Raw genomic sequence first — 17389 nt, forward strand, 5'->3', positions numbered from 1 at the left:
GGAGTAACAAACAGTAATTCAAGCTGATTGTGCAGTCCCAGATAGGGGATAAACCTGGACTAGCAGGACCCCCAAGAAGGAACCAGCAGGCTGAATTACCTGGAAGTGGGGTGCTCATTATAGGCCTGATCCTGCTGGAATAAACTGAATCCCATATCTTAAGTTTTTATGAGCGCATAATGATTTCCCCCCTCCATATCACAGCTCTGCTGTGGAAAAGGAGGAATTCCATCATCCAGAGAATTTAGAAAATAAGCTGATAGTTCTCAATAGCAGTGGCACAACTTCATGGCAAGAACTTGGAAAAGGACAGTAATATGGAAAACAGACAATACTGATATTCTAATAATTTAAAAATGGTACTTGGCAGCTCTATTCTGCTTCTAAAAAAGGACAACACAAATGAAGACACTGAATGCATTTTAAAATAAATTTTATTAAAATGATAAATATAAAGAAACATCTTAATGTTCAGAAAGTAATAGCAAATATTCTTAACAAAAATACAAAATGTATATTCTTATGTGTCAAATCATATCAACTTCTGAAGAACCTTACAAATATTGGCATTGTTATGTAGTTTATAAAGTTGCTCAGATAGACTATTAAAGAGACAAGGTGGGTGGATAATATCTTTTACTGAACCAACTTCTGTTGGTGAGACAGCCAAGCTTTCGAACTTACACAGACCTCTTTATCAGGTCTGACTTCACTGAATTTATACCAAAGATGATTTTGGCCCACAGTGGATGCTGATGTCACAATTTGTGATCTGCAGCATCAAAAGCGAAAAACCTATTTATATTTCAAGCAGATTCTAATTTCCCTTTAAAAGATTAGTGAAATATTCTCCGAGTGACCTAGTTTCAAAAGGAGTTACAAATACTGTTGTTTTTCCTCTCCTGAATGTTTCATTCTTATGCTTCAAAAAGTTCAGAAAGGCCTAGTAGTCCCATCTTTAGCAGGTGTAGATAAAGTCTATGTAAACTGCACAGAATGTTAAGTATCTTTTTATTTAAGATGTTCTTTATTCAGGCACCATACTTTTCACTATCTGTAATTTTGAACTGTGCTTAAAATAAGACTCTCTCTCTCTCTCTCTCTGTATATATATATAGATGATATAATGGATCAAAGGCACTCCTGGTATAATGTTATCCTGAAGAAGGAATAATTGCCAGATGTGGATTAAGACTACTATGTTCAGGAGAATAATGCTAGGTGACAGCAAAAGGAAGAGATAGTACATGCCCTTGGGTATACAGGGATGAGGTCCAGTGGATTGACTAGGTCACTGGGGACCGGTAGCTCCTGCATGTTAATCCTAGCTCTGCCACAGATCACTGTGTGACCATAGGAAAGGCACTTAACCGCTCTGTGTCACAGTTTCCCCACCTATAAAGTAGGTGATAAGTGTTGTGAGGTTATTTACATAAGGCCAAATCACGGTCCCGTCTCAGGCTGGTCTCTCTTCCATTCCCTCGTGATTTTGTCCTTTTTCATTAGTTAAATATTTCCCCCACCAGCACTGTTCTATAAAAGAGTCTTTAAGGTTAACATGGATTTTTTTTTTTGCATGATGATCATAGATGCGTGTGGCACTGGGGGTGGCTCTGGCTAGCTACCCAACCTCATGGGTAGGTACTCACATGGCTAGCCTGAGCTACTGTAGCTACACTGCTCTTTTTAGTCTGCTGGTTCAAGCAGAGCTTGCAGGTGTCTGTCTACCTGCCCTGGAAATCACATTTCCTGGCTACTGTGTTGACACAGGATATTTGGTGATGGATTGAATTGAGGCTATCACAGTAGGTCCAACCCTGCGTTCCTTGCACAGTGAAAACTATCACTAAAGTGAATGGAGTTTTGGTTGTGAAAGATAGAAAAGTGAGCCCTCTGTGGATATTGATTTAATGTGTGACAAGAATTGAAACTCTCACTCTTGTTACAGGTAAGAAGCCTCCAAGAGCATACAGGTTCAAAACACAATGGGCAAAATGAACTACTTAATGTACATCAACTGGCTAAAGACACATCACCTGATTCTCCTCTCACTCATACTGCTGTAAAAAGGCGGGATCTCCACTGACCCTATGCAGGTATCAATACGAGGAGAAGCAGGCTTGCAGTGCTTCCTCTCATTGTGATTCAAATCCATTCTTATCACGTTGATTGAAATATCTTGTTATCTGTATAATCCCCACTGTGCATTTCTTAGCTTCTATGGCACATAGCAGGCTTATCGTGGCAACAGCAATGGCTGAACATCCTAATGTTTAGTTGTCATCATCTTTTTTCTTCTGTCTCTTTCTGATTTTGGCTTTTCCTCTTAGCTTAATTATATAGCCAGTGATGGAATTATCAAGTGACAGCTGCTTCAAGTGATCACAACTCATTCAATGGCAGCTAAAGTGACCAGACAGCAAATGTGAAAAATCGGGACAGGGGGTGCGGGTAACAGGAGCCTTTATAAGAAAAAGACCCCAAAATCAGGACTGTCCCTATAAAATTGGGACACCTGGTCATCCTAATGGAGGCTGTATTGTTTTTAATACAAATGATTTGGTTTCTGAGATTATGTGCAAATTGAACAGCAGACGAAATAACCAATGGCTGAATGAAGTGGAAGGCACCGTGCTGCATTTCAGAATGAATGTGCCCCTTCTTACAAGGCAACAGTTTAGAGAAAACCAGATGACTTATTTTCTGTCCAGCTAAAACTATTAAATACGTCATTTCTCTTTTTCCAGGTTATACTGGATCTCAAGGTTTTGTATTTCTATAGCCAATGATGTTCCAGACATGGCCGAGAGTTACAAGACACTATTTGCTAAAGGGAGTTAATCCTCAACTTTTGATTAGCCATTAGTAACATTTTGATTAGCCATTAGTAACCTGTACTGAGCCGGTTAAGTACTGTCTGTGTGTAAAATTCTTAGTCAAATTTAGGTCGGAAAGTGCCATCTTCTCCTTTCCAGATTCTGTCAGCTATTTTCCCCATATTTTTTTTCATAACTTTGAGATGATTCTCATGCAGGAGTGTCTGTGTTAAGTATTTCTCTCGTTTGATCTTGCTCTTCGTCTTTTGTGATACATCCGGAATTACGTACGAAACAATAAACTTCACACAGTATATGACATGCTAGGGAAGATGAAAATCAAGAATGTCATTCATGCAGAATAGCCTATTATTATTATTACTAACTAGGAGTTAAAAGCCCATGCTGTCGCACAGGTGTAATTCACAAAGTCATGCATGGAAAAAAAAAAGCCAAAAATGACTGAGATCTTAAAAACTGGATGGTAACTGATCACAAATCCCATTCATGACTGAACCTGGTGATATTTTGAACAAAAAGAGCTCTCAACCATGTTTGTAGCTGTGTCCATTGCTGCACACTGACTCAACAGATATTTTAGGCTTCAGAGTGATGTTTGGGGTGACTGTGTGTGCTGGCTGTATGGTTGTGCGTGTCCTTGTGTTGATTTGTGTATGAGTTTTGTTTTGGGAGAGTTGTGTGGATCTGTGCAGAAAGTAAGCAAGGGACAGTGTGCGGTGAGTGTGCTGTGGTGAGAAGCTGTGTATATTTGGGGTTATTGTGTATGCTGGCTGTGTTGCTGTTTGGGTAGTTGATTTGTATCTAGGGGGAGTGTGCTGGAAGAGTGGTGTTGATTTGTGCGGGTGGTGAATATGCGTTTGTGCTGTGATGTGACAACTGGGCCAAGTAATCCACCCTCTGTGCAGTCTCCCTCATACAACCAATGAAATTGTTGCATGCAAATAGGGGCAGAGTAAGGGTGACGGATGATTGAGTTATCTCTGCTATCACAATGGCTGAGGCCTCTTGGCATGGCATAGATCCATGCCTTACTGTATTATGCACTGCACAGGTATAATTTGTATAGTTATAATGGCTGAGAACTTAAAAACTGGATGGTAACAGACCACAAAACCAGTGATGATTCAACCTGATAATATTCTGAACATAAATAGCCTCCAAAGCATGCTTATAGCTGCTTCCATCACTTCACGCTGATTGTACAGACATAATAGGCTTCAGAATGACACACAAAGTGACTTTCTTGCAATCTTATTATATAGATGAAATGTTACATTAAGGTACATTTGTGTTTTATACCAAAGTAGCTAAATGTCCCAATGAATACAGAAGTCTAGAAAGGAGCAATGTCCTGGGAAAAATTAGTTGTCTGAAAATAAGAGAGACCCAGGAACTCCTAATTTGTAATCCTGGCTGTGACAGTGATTTCTCCTGTAGCCTTGGGAAACTTGTTACCTGATGACTTCCTTTCTGGGATTGACCTCTCCCCACTTTTCCTCCCCATCTGGCTTGAGTCTCTCTCTTCCTGTAACTATTGGAGCTGCGGCAGACTTGTTCAGATGACTCTAGGACTTGGGTACATCTCCTCTGACCTCCTACCTGGACACTGACCCAATAACCATTGAAGTCAGTAGGAGTCTTTCTATTGACTTCAGTGGGCCTTGGATCAGGCCCTTGATGAATTTTATACAGAAACATTTAACTAGTGTGCTCCTCCCACAATCCTAAACTGCTTCATACCTCCCCAGATGCCTCCACAAAAGCCTCCACCTTTTCCCAGATGGCTTCCACCATTCAGTACTTCCAAAGCTGTATGGAAATACAAATGTCTTACTAGTAGATGAAATAGAATTTTTGTAACAACAGTGCTGTATTCCACTCTCTATATGGCCACCCAATAGACTTAGCTGGGGTATACTAGGAGGCAGGTCAGTCCCAGAAAGGAAATCATCATGTAATACGTTTTCCATTCTGGATCCTGCCCTCTCCCTGAGACATTTGGGATGTGATGGGCATTAAAGAAAATTAAAAGGGTGGGACAGAGAAGCAGAAAATAATGCCAACTCTTCCCTAAACTTAATAATATTAGAATATTTTGAAGCAACTGCTTGGAATATCTTCCTTTAGAAGGCTGCTTCTGCAGTGGAATAGAGGCCAAACCTGTATTGTTTTACTGAAGTGCTGATGGATGACAAGGTGGCACTTTACAGATCTTCTGTGATGGGCAATGCCCTTTTTGTGTCGAATGGACTGTGATCCCTTATAATTTATTATTTGCATTGTGGCAGTACCTAGGAGTATCAATATGCAAGGCACGGTACAGCCATAACAAAAGAACAGTCCCTTAGGCTTGGAAGTGTTTACAGTATAAGGATATGATGAGACAATGAGTGGATACAACAGATTTGGAGCTGGTGTGCACAGAACAATGGAGGGGACAATTATAATTAGTGTAAGTAAGCAGTGGTCACTACACACCAGCCGCCTTGCAGTGGGTAAGTGTTTTGGCAGAGACACTGGTGAAAGGGCAGAAGGAGTGTGGCCAAATTCCAGAGATGGAAGAACCAGTCTGCATTGCCTCCAATATTTGTACGAAGGGAGGCACAGCCCAACTCTCTTGCACTGTGGGAGAGGTCAGAGTACAGAGGTCATTCAACCTCTCTGACTCAGAACCCCCATTTTTAAAATTGGGATAATAACATTTCCTTATCTGCTATATCAGATATGATGTGGATTAATGTCTGTCTGTAAACTGCTTGGTAGATGAAACATATTCTATAAATTACTATTATTACTAATATCAGAGGGGTAGCCTTGTTAGTCTGGATCTGTAAAAGCAGCAAAGAATCCTGTGGCATCTTATAGACTAACAGACGTCTATTAGTCTATAAGGTGCCACAGGATTCTTTGCTATTATTACTAATGTCTGCTCTGCTACTGCTTTTAGCTGCTTACCCATCAGATTTGCAGTTCAAGATTTTATTGCAAGTCTCATGATATTTAACTCTTTCTTAATCACTGGATTCCAGTAACTGGGGATTTATGTTAGAATCTTTGCTTTTCCTCTTTTTTTAAAAAATAGTAAGTTTCTAGCTCCCATGATTACAAAGAAAAGCTTGAAAATGCAAAACCTAAATGCTCAAAACCCAGACAGAAAATAAAAAGAATCTAACCAAGTTGGCTTCACACTTGAGAACCATGCAGCTTCTCTGCTGCTCCTTTCCCAGCTAGAATTACAGATGCCCATATCTACCGTATAATGCTACCGAGCAGCTATTTTGCTGTTCACAAAACAAAATGAATAACTTTGAGTGAAGAACATAATTAATTGCAAACTGAAAGTTCTCTTTTTATTGAGGGGAAACCTAAAATTATATTTAAAAAAATCAAGACCGAATGTACTGACCTCCATGACAATGATGAAAGACAACTTGGCAGCAATCACATGCCAGTAATATATGTTGTGTTCATACTGATGTTGGTGCCCAGGAGGGTATCGGAAATCACGATATCTAAAGACAGTTCAGAAAAGTCAAGAAATAATTTCAGTAACCCCTGCAGTAATGAACTATGGCCAGGGGATGGAGCAAAATATGTCACATTTAACACAGCCCACAGTCATGAGCTGTATACAACTGAAAGGATGGGTAAATTTTACATCTACAGAATAAGCTGAACTTAATGAAATACATTTTTTCTCTACTATACCAAAAATATGTTTAAATTACCTTTTATATTATTTTGCATAATGTATTATTAATTATTGAGGGAAATATAATGAATCAAAGATTTAGAAAACTCCATGCTGTTTTATTTTACCTTCTGACTGTTCTTGAGATTAGCTGAGTCTTAATATTACTAAAGAGATTTTTATAAACAAAATTAGGATATTTTCCAATGACGAGAATAATTATTTGACACTTGCCTGCACGTTGTTTGGTTGCCAAGCCAAGGAAGTGAAACTGGTTTGCTTCCATTTTTGAAGTCCGCTATATTGAAGACAGAAAGCGTATTGTTGATATAGCCCTTCATGGTGTAATTACTGTGATTCCCATAGGGAGGGACTGAAAAGGACCAGTAATAAACCAAACGAGGAATCATGTCAGACGTAAAAGCAATGATCATTGCCTGTATTTTAGAAGAGGAAGACAAAAAGGGAGTAGTATTTAACTGGCAGCCTTAATACATACATAGCTTTTCCATGCACTTTAGATTTCAACAAATATGCATTACTGCACTAAAAATCAGAAAGTTTGCACTTTTCCTTTGAATGGTTCTCTCTGCAAATAGATGTGCAGTCATTCAGTGGCATAAAACAATCTCTCTGGAATGCACATTCTGTATTGTTTCTAAATTACATCTTTTGTGCAGGACACCTTCAAAGAGTTGCGCAATTAAAGTTTTTTTCTTACGGCTACTCTCATACTGTATATTCCACTTCAGTCCACATGTTTCCTATCGACATCTGCTCACCACATATTTTAAACAACTACTGCCTGATGAATTTCAAGTAAAATGACACACACTAAGAACCCTACCATTACAAATAAATTAAAATCCACAAGGAACATTTTAAAGATAATTCAAACTTAAAAAGCTACAGATCTTTCACCTATAACCTCCAAAACATTCCTTAGGGGTCATACCCAGCCCACATTCATTTCTGCAGCTGCTGGCTAGGAGATTCCAGTTATCAGCAGATGTGGAAACCGCTCCTGATACCAAGACAGTATTTCCCATCTTGCTAGCAGCTGCTTAATGCCAGTTCATATATTACATGGCCTCTTATTGCCATCCTGTTCCAAAGAGTACCTATACCCTACTCAGAGTGAGTGCCATAAACTGTATGTGGTAATCAGCCCTGTGGTTTTTTGCGGGGTGGTTAAAACAGTGACTCACAAAGACCTCCTGTTCTGGAAGAGTCATAGATTCCAAGGCCAGAAGGGACCACTGTGATCATCTAGTCTGACCTCCTGTACAACACAGGCCACCGAACGTCTTCAAAATAATTCCTAGAGCAGATCTTTAAGAAAAAACTCAATCTTGATTTAAAAACTGTCAGTGATGGAGAATCCACCTTGACTCTTGGTGAATTGTTCAATGGTTAATTACCCTCACTGTCAAAAATGTATGCCTTATTTCTAGTCTGAATTTGTCCAGCTTTAACTTCCAGCTCTTGGATCATATTATCCCAGCGGTAGGCAACCTATGGCATGGGTGCCGAAGGCAGCACGCGAGCTGATTTTCAGTGGCACTCACACTGTCTGGGTCCTGGCAATTGGTCCAGGGGGCTCTGCATTTTAATTTAATTTTAAATGAAGCTTTTTAAACATTTAAAAAATCTTATTTACTTTACATACAACAATAGTTTAGCTATATATTCTAGACTTATACAAAGAGACATTTTAACATTTTTAGAAGGTATTACTGGCACACAAAACCTTAAATCAGAGTGAATAAATGAAGACTCGGCACACCACTCCTGAAAGGTTGCCGACCCCTGTATTATACCTTTCTCTGCCAGATTGAAGAGCCCATTATTAAATATGTTTTCCCAATATGGAGACTTATAGATTGTGATCAAGTCACCCTTGATCTTTTCTTTGTTAAATAGATGGAGCTCCTTGAGTCTAATCATTCTAATGGCTCCTCTCTGAACCCTCTCTAATTTATCAACATCTTTCTTGTGTTGTGGACACCAGAACTGGACAGCAGCAGTCGCATCAGTGCCAAACACAGAGAGAAAATAATCTCTCTTCTCCTACTTGAGATTCCCGTGTTTATGCATCCCCAGATTGCATGAGCTCTTTTGGACACAGCGTCACATTGGGAGCTCATGTTCAGCTGATTATCCATCACAACCCCTAAATCATTAGATAGGTTCATCCTGGCTAGTCAAATGTTCTCCTTGGCTGCCTGATATTTAAAAGGCTGCACTATGAAGAAGGATCTTCATTGTTAAACTCTGCAATTGAGGGACTAGGCACAGGCCCAGTTTAACAACTGGGCACAACAGGCTTTTGCCCCGCACTCCCAGTTCTGGCTGACATCTTGTGTTCCAGAATCTAAAAGCCAAAAAAGTCTTTTGTCCTTGTGGCAGCAAATAAAACCTTGTCAACGTGAACAGAGTAGCTGATGCATTGATGGGGAAAGAGAATGGGAGCCAACTGGGGAGACCAAAACCCAGAGTGGGAAATAGAGAGGTAAAGACAGTGAATGAATGAAAGCCAAAGAAAAAGGGGTGGGATTGAGTGAGAGGACAAAATTAGATACAGGGACAGAGGCAAGATTTAACAAAATCAATAAAGGCAGTGAGGAAAAATGGACAGAAAAGAGGAAAAGGAACAGCGATTACAGAAAGTGGAAAATGGAAGGAGAGAGAAGGCAATAAAGTAATGGAAAGAATAAGGGAACATGTATAACTTCAAAGTTGGTAAAACTGTATTCTAGTCACATTCATGATAGCCTTTATGTTTAGGAATGACGTTCAGGGTGAATTTATATTTAATATACATAGTTCCTCACTTTTGGGGTGAGGAGTGACAAATATTCTTTGCCAAGGAGCAACCTTTGTACCTAAGGGAAGACTTGATTTGAGGACATTTGTGATGGATACAAAACTCTGTGTATGTATGTGTGTGTGTGGTGGGAGAAGGGGGTAGACGGAAGACTGTGGAGATCTCTCTCATATGCTGGGTAATATGTCACTCACCAAGTAGACCCACTGTAAAGAACTTGATGAGCAAGGTGGCAGGATCAAGAGTCAGACCCTGGTTCCAACTGGACAAAACTCCCATTGACTTCTATGGTACCAGGATTTGGCTTTAAAAACCTGATTTCAACTTTTAGCGTGTTCTGATACTTTGAAGTTTAGCTGAGAAAACTCTCATCCATTTAGCTGACAAAAGGAAAAATGGCAGTAGCCTATGGGTAAGGAATCTTGTTTTTAAGTTTTTGAGGATAAATAACTACTTATGAAGGATTTTTGTAACATATTCTAGCATAAATTAAATGTAGGGTATGTCCTTTTAAAAACCATTTTCAAGAAACTCTATGAAATGCTACATTGTTTAAATTTACACTAAGATTAGTTGTTTTTAGCATACAAATTCTCTCCAAAGGGTAATGTTAGAACAAAAATGCATGATATTAACAAGTTTTCTAATTGCAGGGGTGGGGTGGGGGGTTCCCCTCCTGCAGAATGATCTCCAGCTGTGTTGCAACAAGGACAGAAACATGAAAGCTAATTCTACTGTGTCGTCTAAAAGGAAACGCCATCCCCTCGCCCCCAAACTGTGGGCTGCTTTTTGGAAGATCATGCTGAAAAAGTACAAACCAGTAGTGTTCTCCATTTCCCAAGCTACACTGAACACAGTTTTCCATTTATACCATAACAAATTAAAATCAGTCTTCAAATCAACAACATCTGCTCTGGCATGGTACAACAGCAGCTCTGCTGCTTGAACTGCAAGTCCTAAGACTGGTAGTTTTACACACAAGTTTCTTGTAGCCCTGCAGGTGCTGCAAAGGTAATATATGCAGTGGAAGACTATATGGTGCCTTAGGCTATAATAGCTAATCAGCAATAGCAAAACCAACAGTTGAGTGGAGAAGAGGAGATATAGATTCTGTATATTCAGGCTAATCAATCAGGTGGGAGGTACAGATGGTGAGGGAAAGTTCACATATGTATATGTAGAAGCCCATACCACAAACAACAAAATAAAACAAAAAACAAAAACAACACCAACAAAAAGCTCCTTCTTATATTTGGGCTACCGCACCATATCCTGGTGCTTAGCAAACTTCCATCCAAAATGAATCTTGAATCCCTTGTATTATTGGAGACGCAGTGCAGCCCCAGCTAGAAAATCCGAAGGATCTTCTGGAGGCTGGCCAGGGATCCCAGGTGCAGGACCAGGGACTTGAACTGGTGCTAGAGCAAGGACAGGACCAGCTGGTTGAGCACCTTCACCCTCCCTTGAAAAGAAAGGCACCGGAGTAGCCTCTGCAACTGGTTAGCCACCCTGGCCTCGAGATCAACCAAATTCTCCAGCAGGGAGGGATTGGTGGCAGAAAGATAGATGCTCAAATAGAGCAGTGGACCTGTGCCCCAGTGGACGGCCCATAGCGCAGATGGGAGGAAAGTCACTTGCCACCTGTCCCTGACCACTGGGCCAGAACTCTTGACCCAAGAGTAGGCTGCCAAATAGATGGCTTGGCAAGTCTCCATTTGCACTACGTCTCCCACATCCTGGAGGACCAGGTTGTTGGCATACGCTGACTGCACCACCCACAAGACCAGTTCTCAAAGCACCAACCCCAACATCCCTTTACGGAGAAGACAGAGGAGGGGCTCAATAGCCACAGTACAGAGCTGGCTGGACAGCAGGCAGCCCTGATGCACCCCTTGACTGAAAACGATGGGTTCAGTCAAGTCCCATTTGAGCTTGACCAGGCACTCCGCAGAGATGTACGGCACCTGGAGAAAGCCCATGAAGCAGGGCCTGAAGCCAAAGCCCACAGAGCACCCATGAAATACTCACGATCCATCCTGTCAAATGCCTTCTCCAGGTCCAGGGACAGGAGGGTGAGTGACAGACCATCCTGGCATATGAGATGGAGTAGGTCTTGGACCAGATAGAGGTTGTCAAAGATGGTCTGGCCTAGGATGGTGTAGATCTGGTCAGGGTGGTGTATGTCTATCAGCATGGACCCCAGCTGCAGTGAGATGGCTTTTGCTATGACCCTGGAGTCCATGCTAAGGAGCAAGACTGGGCACTAGTGCATAAGGTTGCAGATATTCCCCTTCTTAGGCAGCAGAGCAAGCATGTCCCACTTGCTCGACAGGAGGAGCACCTGCTTCCTAAGGACTCGGCCCAAATGGAGGTGAGGTCTCAGCTGAGGACATCCCAGAACACGCAGTAGAACTGCACGGTCAGCCTGTTGATGCCCAGAGATTTGTTGGTTGGCATCACACAGAAGGCTTCCGAGAACTCAGACCAAGTGAGAGACTGCTCTAGCCAGTCCTGGTCACCTGTGCTGACTGTAGGGAGTCCGTCCCACAGGGTCCTGCAGGCTTCAGCATCGTTTGGCTCTTGAGTCCCTTGTGTTTCCTAAAACAACTGGGACTGGAAAAATTGCAGACGAGCCACTCACTGTGATCCTGCAGCCCTTATGTACTAATAATTTCACTGAAGTGAAAGGGAAATGTGTTGGTACTCAAGGACTATAGGATTGTAGTAGTAGTAAAGCTGCATTTTAAATTTACCTGACTAGTGGTGATTACAAGTATTATACATTTAAGAGCTGTTGCCTGCCTTTTGAGAGAGTGTTTACAACTAGTCTGAGGTAGCAGGATTTGTCTTATGGGAAAATGGCAGACAAGTAAGTAATCAATTGTAGGGGGGAATGCATCTTCAATAATCTAGAACTCCTTGTGCTGGAGAATGTGAGATAGTCCCCTCTTCTGTCTTGTGGAGGGAAAAGAGAGAGAGATAGACCAAAATTAGTTCTTTGGGTCAGTTTTCTATAGAACCTAAAAATAGAACACTCTAACAACTTCCCGGGCACTAAAAGGAATCCAAACACATTAAGGTATCTAAATGCATAGTATCAGAGGGGTAGCCGTGTTAGTCTGGATCTGTAAAAGCAGCAAAGAGTCCTGTGTCACCTTATAGATTAATTGTTAGTCTATAAGGTGCCACAGGACTCTTAAATGCATAGTTAAATCACCAAAACAATCTTAACAATCTACAGTCTGCCTCTGACCTGTAGAGACAGCATACAATAACCATAACGATTATGATGAAGACATTTTAGGGTTTGTGCTCCCAGAGTAGTTTAAACTAATTTTTTAAAATGCATTACTTTTTTTTTCATGATGTCTTTACAGGGCAGAGTTAAGGTTGTTTGGATGTCCTAACTGTGCGATAACATGTTTGGATTTCTTTTGGTGCATAACTGCATCAGGGTTATATGTGTTTTATTATTAGGTTTGTAGCAGAGTGACCCAAAGGAAGTTACTAATAGGTGCTCAGAACCTTACCTGTAGCTTAATAGAGCTATTTTTGTCTGGGAATTTTCCTGGTTTTTTTAATCGAAGTTATTATTAAAAACTTTGTAAATGAACACTAAATAAGAAAGCCCAACCCCCTGCCGGTGCCATGAAATATTTCTAATGATATGAAGATATGTACTATCAATTCTGAGTCATTTGTATGTTAACTTTTAGCACCAGATTCACCAATAAATTCTAGCTGCTTGACACCACCCTTGAGCTGCACAAATCAGCCAGACATTACTGGACATTTAAGCTGGATTTACAGTTGCTTTGTATCACCAGAGTAGCACAAAGCAACTTGAATGTTTCTATCTCTTGTTTTCCACATTTGCTTGTGAACTCCCCTTGCTCTAAGTTGTCTTCTTGTCTGCACTCCCCTCTATAATCCTTTATGCATCTGCATACACATGCACAGGAGTAATAGTAATTTTTTGTTATTTGTCATAACTGAAAAATGAATCTGTCAGCAGAGGGCAGGGCTGCCCAGAGGATTCAGGGGGTCTGGGTCAAAGCAATTTTGGGGGCCCCTTCTATAAAAAAAATTGCAATACTATACAATACTATATTCTTGTGGGGGCCCCTGCGGGGCCCGGTGCAAATTGCTCCACTTGTTCCGCACCCATGGGTGGCCCTGGGAAAAATAAACCTTCTGCATCTCGGCACAAACCCAGTTTTGAGAAAACTTCTTTACAAGGTGTCACTGGTTCTCAGCATCAGCTAGTACTAAAAGACACTAAAGCTCATTAAAAGGGGGTTGGACAAATATTTCCCGTCAAAACTTTTTCTGGATCGAAAAAAAGACGGTTACTCACCTTTGTAACTGTTCTTCGAGATGTGTTGCTCATATCCATTCCAATTAGGTGTGTGCACGCTGTGTGCACGTTCGTCGGAAGATTTTTACCCTAGCAACACTTGGTGGGTCGGCTGGGTCACCCCCTAGAGTGGCACCGCCATGGCGCCGAATATATACCCCTGCTGACCAAACGGCCCTTCAGTTCCTTCCTGCCGGCTTCTCTGACAGAGGGGAAGGAGGATGGTTTTGGAATGGATATGAGCAACACATCTCGAAGAACAACAGTTATAAAGGTGAGTAACCGTCTTTTCTTCTTCGAGTGCTTGCTCATATCGATTCCAATTAGGTGATTCCCAAGCCTTACCTACGCGGTGGGGTCAGAGTGAGATGTTGCAGAATGCAAAACTGCTGAGCCAAAGGCTGCGTCATCTCCGGACTGTTGACCCAGAGCATAATGAGAGGCAAAAGTGTGGACTGAGGACCAGGTAGCTGTGTGACATATCTCCTGGATGGGTACATGAGCCATGAGGCAGCAGATGAAGCCTGAGCCCTGGTAGGATGTGCAATGAGGTGGCTCGAGGGAACGTAAGCCAAGTCATAACAAGTACGGAGACAGGTAGGCCCTTCATTCGGTCTGCCACTGTGATGAAGAGTTGGGGCGTTTTACGAAAGGGTTTTGTCCGCTCGATATAAAATGCGAGCGCTCTACGGACGTCTAGGGAGTGCAATTGTTGCTCCCATCATGATGAGTGTGGCTTCGGGAAGAAGACTGGAAGGAAGATATCCTGGTTGACATGAAAGGCCGAAACCACTTTAGGAAGGAACGCCGGGTGTGGTCGGAACTGCACCTTGTCCTTGTGAAACACAGTATACGGTGGGTCCACCGTGAGACCCTGAAGCTTGGAGACTCATCTGGCCGATTTAATGGCTACGAGGAAAGCTGTCTTCCAGGACAGGTATAGTAGCGAGCAGGTTGCTAACGGCTCGAATGGGGCAGACATGAGTCTGGTTAGAACCAGGCTGAGGTCCCAGGTTGGGGCGAGGCGTCGTACTTGGGGGTATAGGCGTTCCAAGCCCTTGAGGAACCTAGAAACCATAAGGTGCGAGAACACGGAGCGGCCACTCTCCCCTGGGTGGAAGGTAGAGATGGCCGCCAAGTTTACCCTCAATGATGATACTGCTAGGCCCTGCTCTTTGAGAGACCAGAGTTAGTCCAAGATGGTGGCGATCGAGACCTCAGTGGGAGTAACATTCTGCGTTTCGCACCAGCAGAAGAAACGCTTCCACTTGGCCAGATATGTTGACCGAGTGGAAGGTTTCCTGCTACCCAGGAGTACTTGTTGTACTGAGGCAAAGCAATGTAACTCTGACTGGCTTAACCACACAGCAGCCATGCCGTGAGGTGAAGGGATTGCAGGTCTGGGTGGTGAAGTCTGCCTGGTCCTGAGTTATGAGGTCTGGGTGAAGAGGTAGGGTAATGGGGTTGTCTATTGACAGGTCAAGCAACATGGTGTACCAGTGCTGCCTGGGCCACGCTGGAGAGATCATGATCAAGCGAGCTCCATCCCTGCGGAGCTTTAGCAGGACCCTGTGAACCAGAGGGAACGGTGGAAAGGCGTAAAGCAGTTGGCTCGTCCACGGCATCAGGAAAGCGTCCAAGATTAAGCCCAGGGAGACGCCTTGGAAGGATCAGAACATCTAGCATTTCCTGTTCTCACGGGAAGCGAAGAGGTCTATGCGGGGAAATCCCCACTTCCGGAAAACAGAATAAATAACATCCGGATGAATAGACCACTCGTGAGACAGGAAGGATCTGCTGAGTCGATCCGCCAGAGTGTTCCAAACCCCTGAGAGAAAGGATGCTACCAGGTCTATTGAGTGGGCTATACAAAAGACCCAGAGTTGGATGGCCTCCTGACAAAGGGGGGGAGGACCGTGCCCCTCCCTGCTTGTTTATGTAATATATGGCCGTTGTGTTGTCTGTGAACACTGAGACACAACGGCCTTGCAAGTGCTGTCGAAACGCCTGACACGCAAGGCGAACTGCTCTCAGCTCTCGGACATTGATGTGCAAGGCCAGCTCCTGAGATGACCAAAGGCCTTGAGTGCGAAGATGTTCGAGGTGAGCACCCCAGCCGAGAGATGATGCGTCCATCGTCAGGGACATAGAAGGCTGGGGTGGATGGAATGGCATCCCTGCACACACCAGGGAAGGTGTCAGCCACCAGTCGAGGGAGCCTAGGATGCTTGGGGGAATGGTGACTATCATGTCTATGGCGTCTCTGCCCGGGTGGTATACCGAGTTGAGCCAAGATTGGAAGGGGATGGAAGCGTAGCCTGGCGTGTTTGGTCATGAACGTGCAGGCAGCCATGTGACCCAAGAGACTGAGATAAGTGCGAGCTGAAGTTGTTGGGAAGTTCTGTAGGCTTTGGATAATTGTTACCATCGCCTGAAACCGAGCCGGTGGTGAGCAGGCTCTGGCGAGATTGGAGTCCAGGATGGCCCCAATGAAGTCTATCCTCTGTGTGGGAACCAGAGTGGATTTCTCTGTATTGATCATCAGGCCTAGACGTATGAATAGGTCCTTGATGATGCTCACATGATGGATGACTTGTGTCTCAGAGGTCCCTCGGATGAACCAATTGTCCAGATACAGAAAGATGTGTATCCAGCGGCGGCGGAGGGAGGTGGCGACTACAGCCACGCACTTTGTGAATACTCTCGGGGCTGTAGAGAGGCCAAATGGTAGGACCGTAAACTGGAAATGCTGACGGTTGTGCAGGATAAATGGCGATTTGAAAATACGCGTCCTTCATGTCGAGGGCGGCATACCAGTCTCCGGGATCCAAGGCTGGGATGATGGTCCCCAGGGATACCATGTGGAACTTCAACTTTATCATGTGATGAGTTCTCGCAGGTCTAGGATAGGTCTGAGACCTCCCTTCGCCTTGGGGATTAGGAAATAGCGGAAGTAGAACCCCTTCCCCCTTTTGTCTTCTGGTACTTCCTCCATGGCTCCCATGGCAAGGAGCATCCGCACCTCTTGTAAGAGGAATTGCTCGTAAGAGGGGTCCCTGAGGAGGGACGAGGGTGTGAGGTGGAAGGGGGGGGGGAAATAACCTGGAGGTGGTACCCAAGTTCCTCCGTGTGTAGGACCCAACGATCTGAAGTTAGCTGGGACCAAGCAGGGAGTAAAAAGGAGAGGCGGTTGGAAAAAGGAGGGAAAGGATCCTGGAAAGTAACTGGTATGCCATCCTTGGGCGCACCTTCAAAAGTTTGGCTTTGGCCCCGTAGGCGGTTTGAAGGGACCCTGATTTTGGCCCCCTTGGGGTCCAGACTGCCATCTACGATTGCCTCGGCCTCACCTTCTGCCCACGTCCTGTCTTGGTCTAGGCGGGGGATAAGGGCAGTGAGGCTCGGGACAGAAGGACCTGCGCTGAGTCACCGGGGTGTGCATGATGACCCTGTTGTCCTTAAGGCTCTGCAGCCTGGGGTCAGTCTTTTCAGAGAATAGGCCTTGACCGTCAAAGGGCAGGTCCTGTATGGTGGTTTGTAACTCAGGTGGAAGGCCTGACACCTGAAGCCATGATATTCGCCTCATGGCGACACCTGAAGCCAGGGTCCAGGCTGCGGAGTCAGCTGCAGCCAGGGAGGCCCGAAGAGAAGTTCTTGCCACCTTCTTCCCTTCCTCCAAA

The 17389-nt window shown here is 43.6% G+C and overlaps 1 protein-coding gene across 6 annotated transcripts in view; it reads right to left on the reverse strand.

The window, feature by feature from the left end:
* Window positions 1-1066: 1066 nt before the first annotated feature.
* The window catches only part of ANO6 (anoctamin 6), a 121580-nt gene continuing 105257 nt past the window's right edge, over window positions 1067-17389 (reverse strand). For 5 of the 6 annotated variants that reach the window (XM_030548908.1, XM_030548906.1, XM_030548904.1 and 2 more), the window contains 3 exons: window positions 6763-6965; window positions 6244-6349; window positions 1067-3139 (listed from right to left, as the gene is read on the reverse strand). In XM_030548908.1, coding sequence (XP_030404768.1) covers window positions 2933-3139; window positions 6244-6349; window positions 6763-6965 — 516 coding nt within the window. In that variant the 3' untranslated portion in view covers window positions 1067-2932. The remainder of the gene's footprint in view (window positions 3140-6243; window positions 6350-6762; window positions 6966-17389) is intronic. The other variant, XM_030548909.1, reaches the window with a different exon arrangement.

The sequence above is a fragment of the Gopherus evgoodei genome, chromosome 1, assembly GCF_007399415.2.
Source record: "Gopherus evgoodei ecotype Sinaloan lineage chromosome 1, rGopEvg1_v1.p, whole genome shotgun sequence".
Classification (NCBI taxonomy): domain Eukaryota; kingdom Metazoa; phylum Chordata; order Testudines; family Testudinidae; genus Gopherus; species Gopherus evgoodei.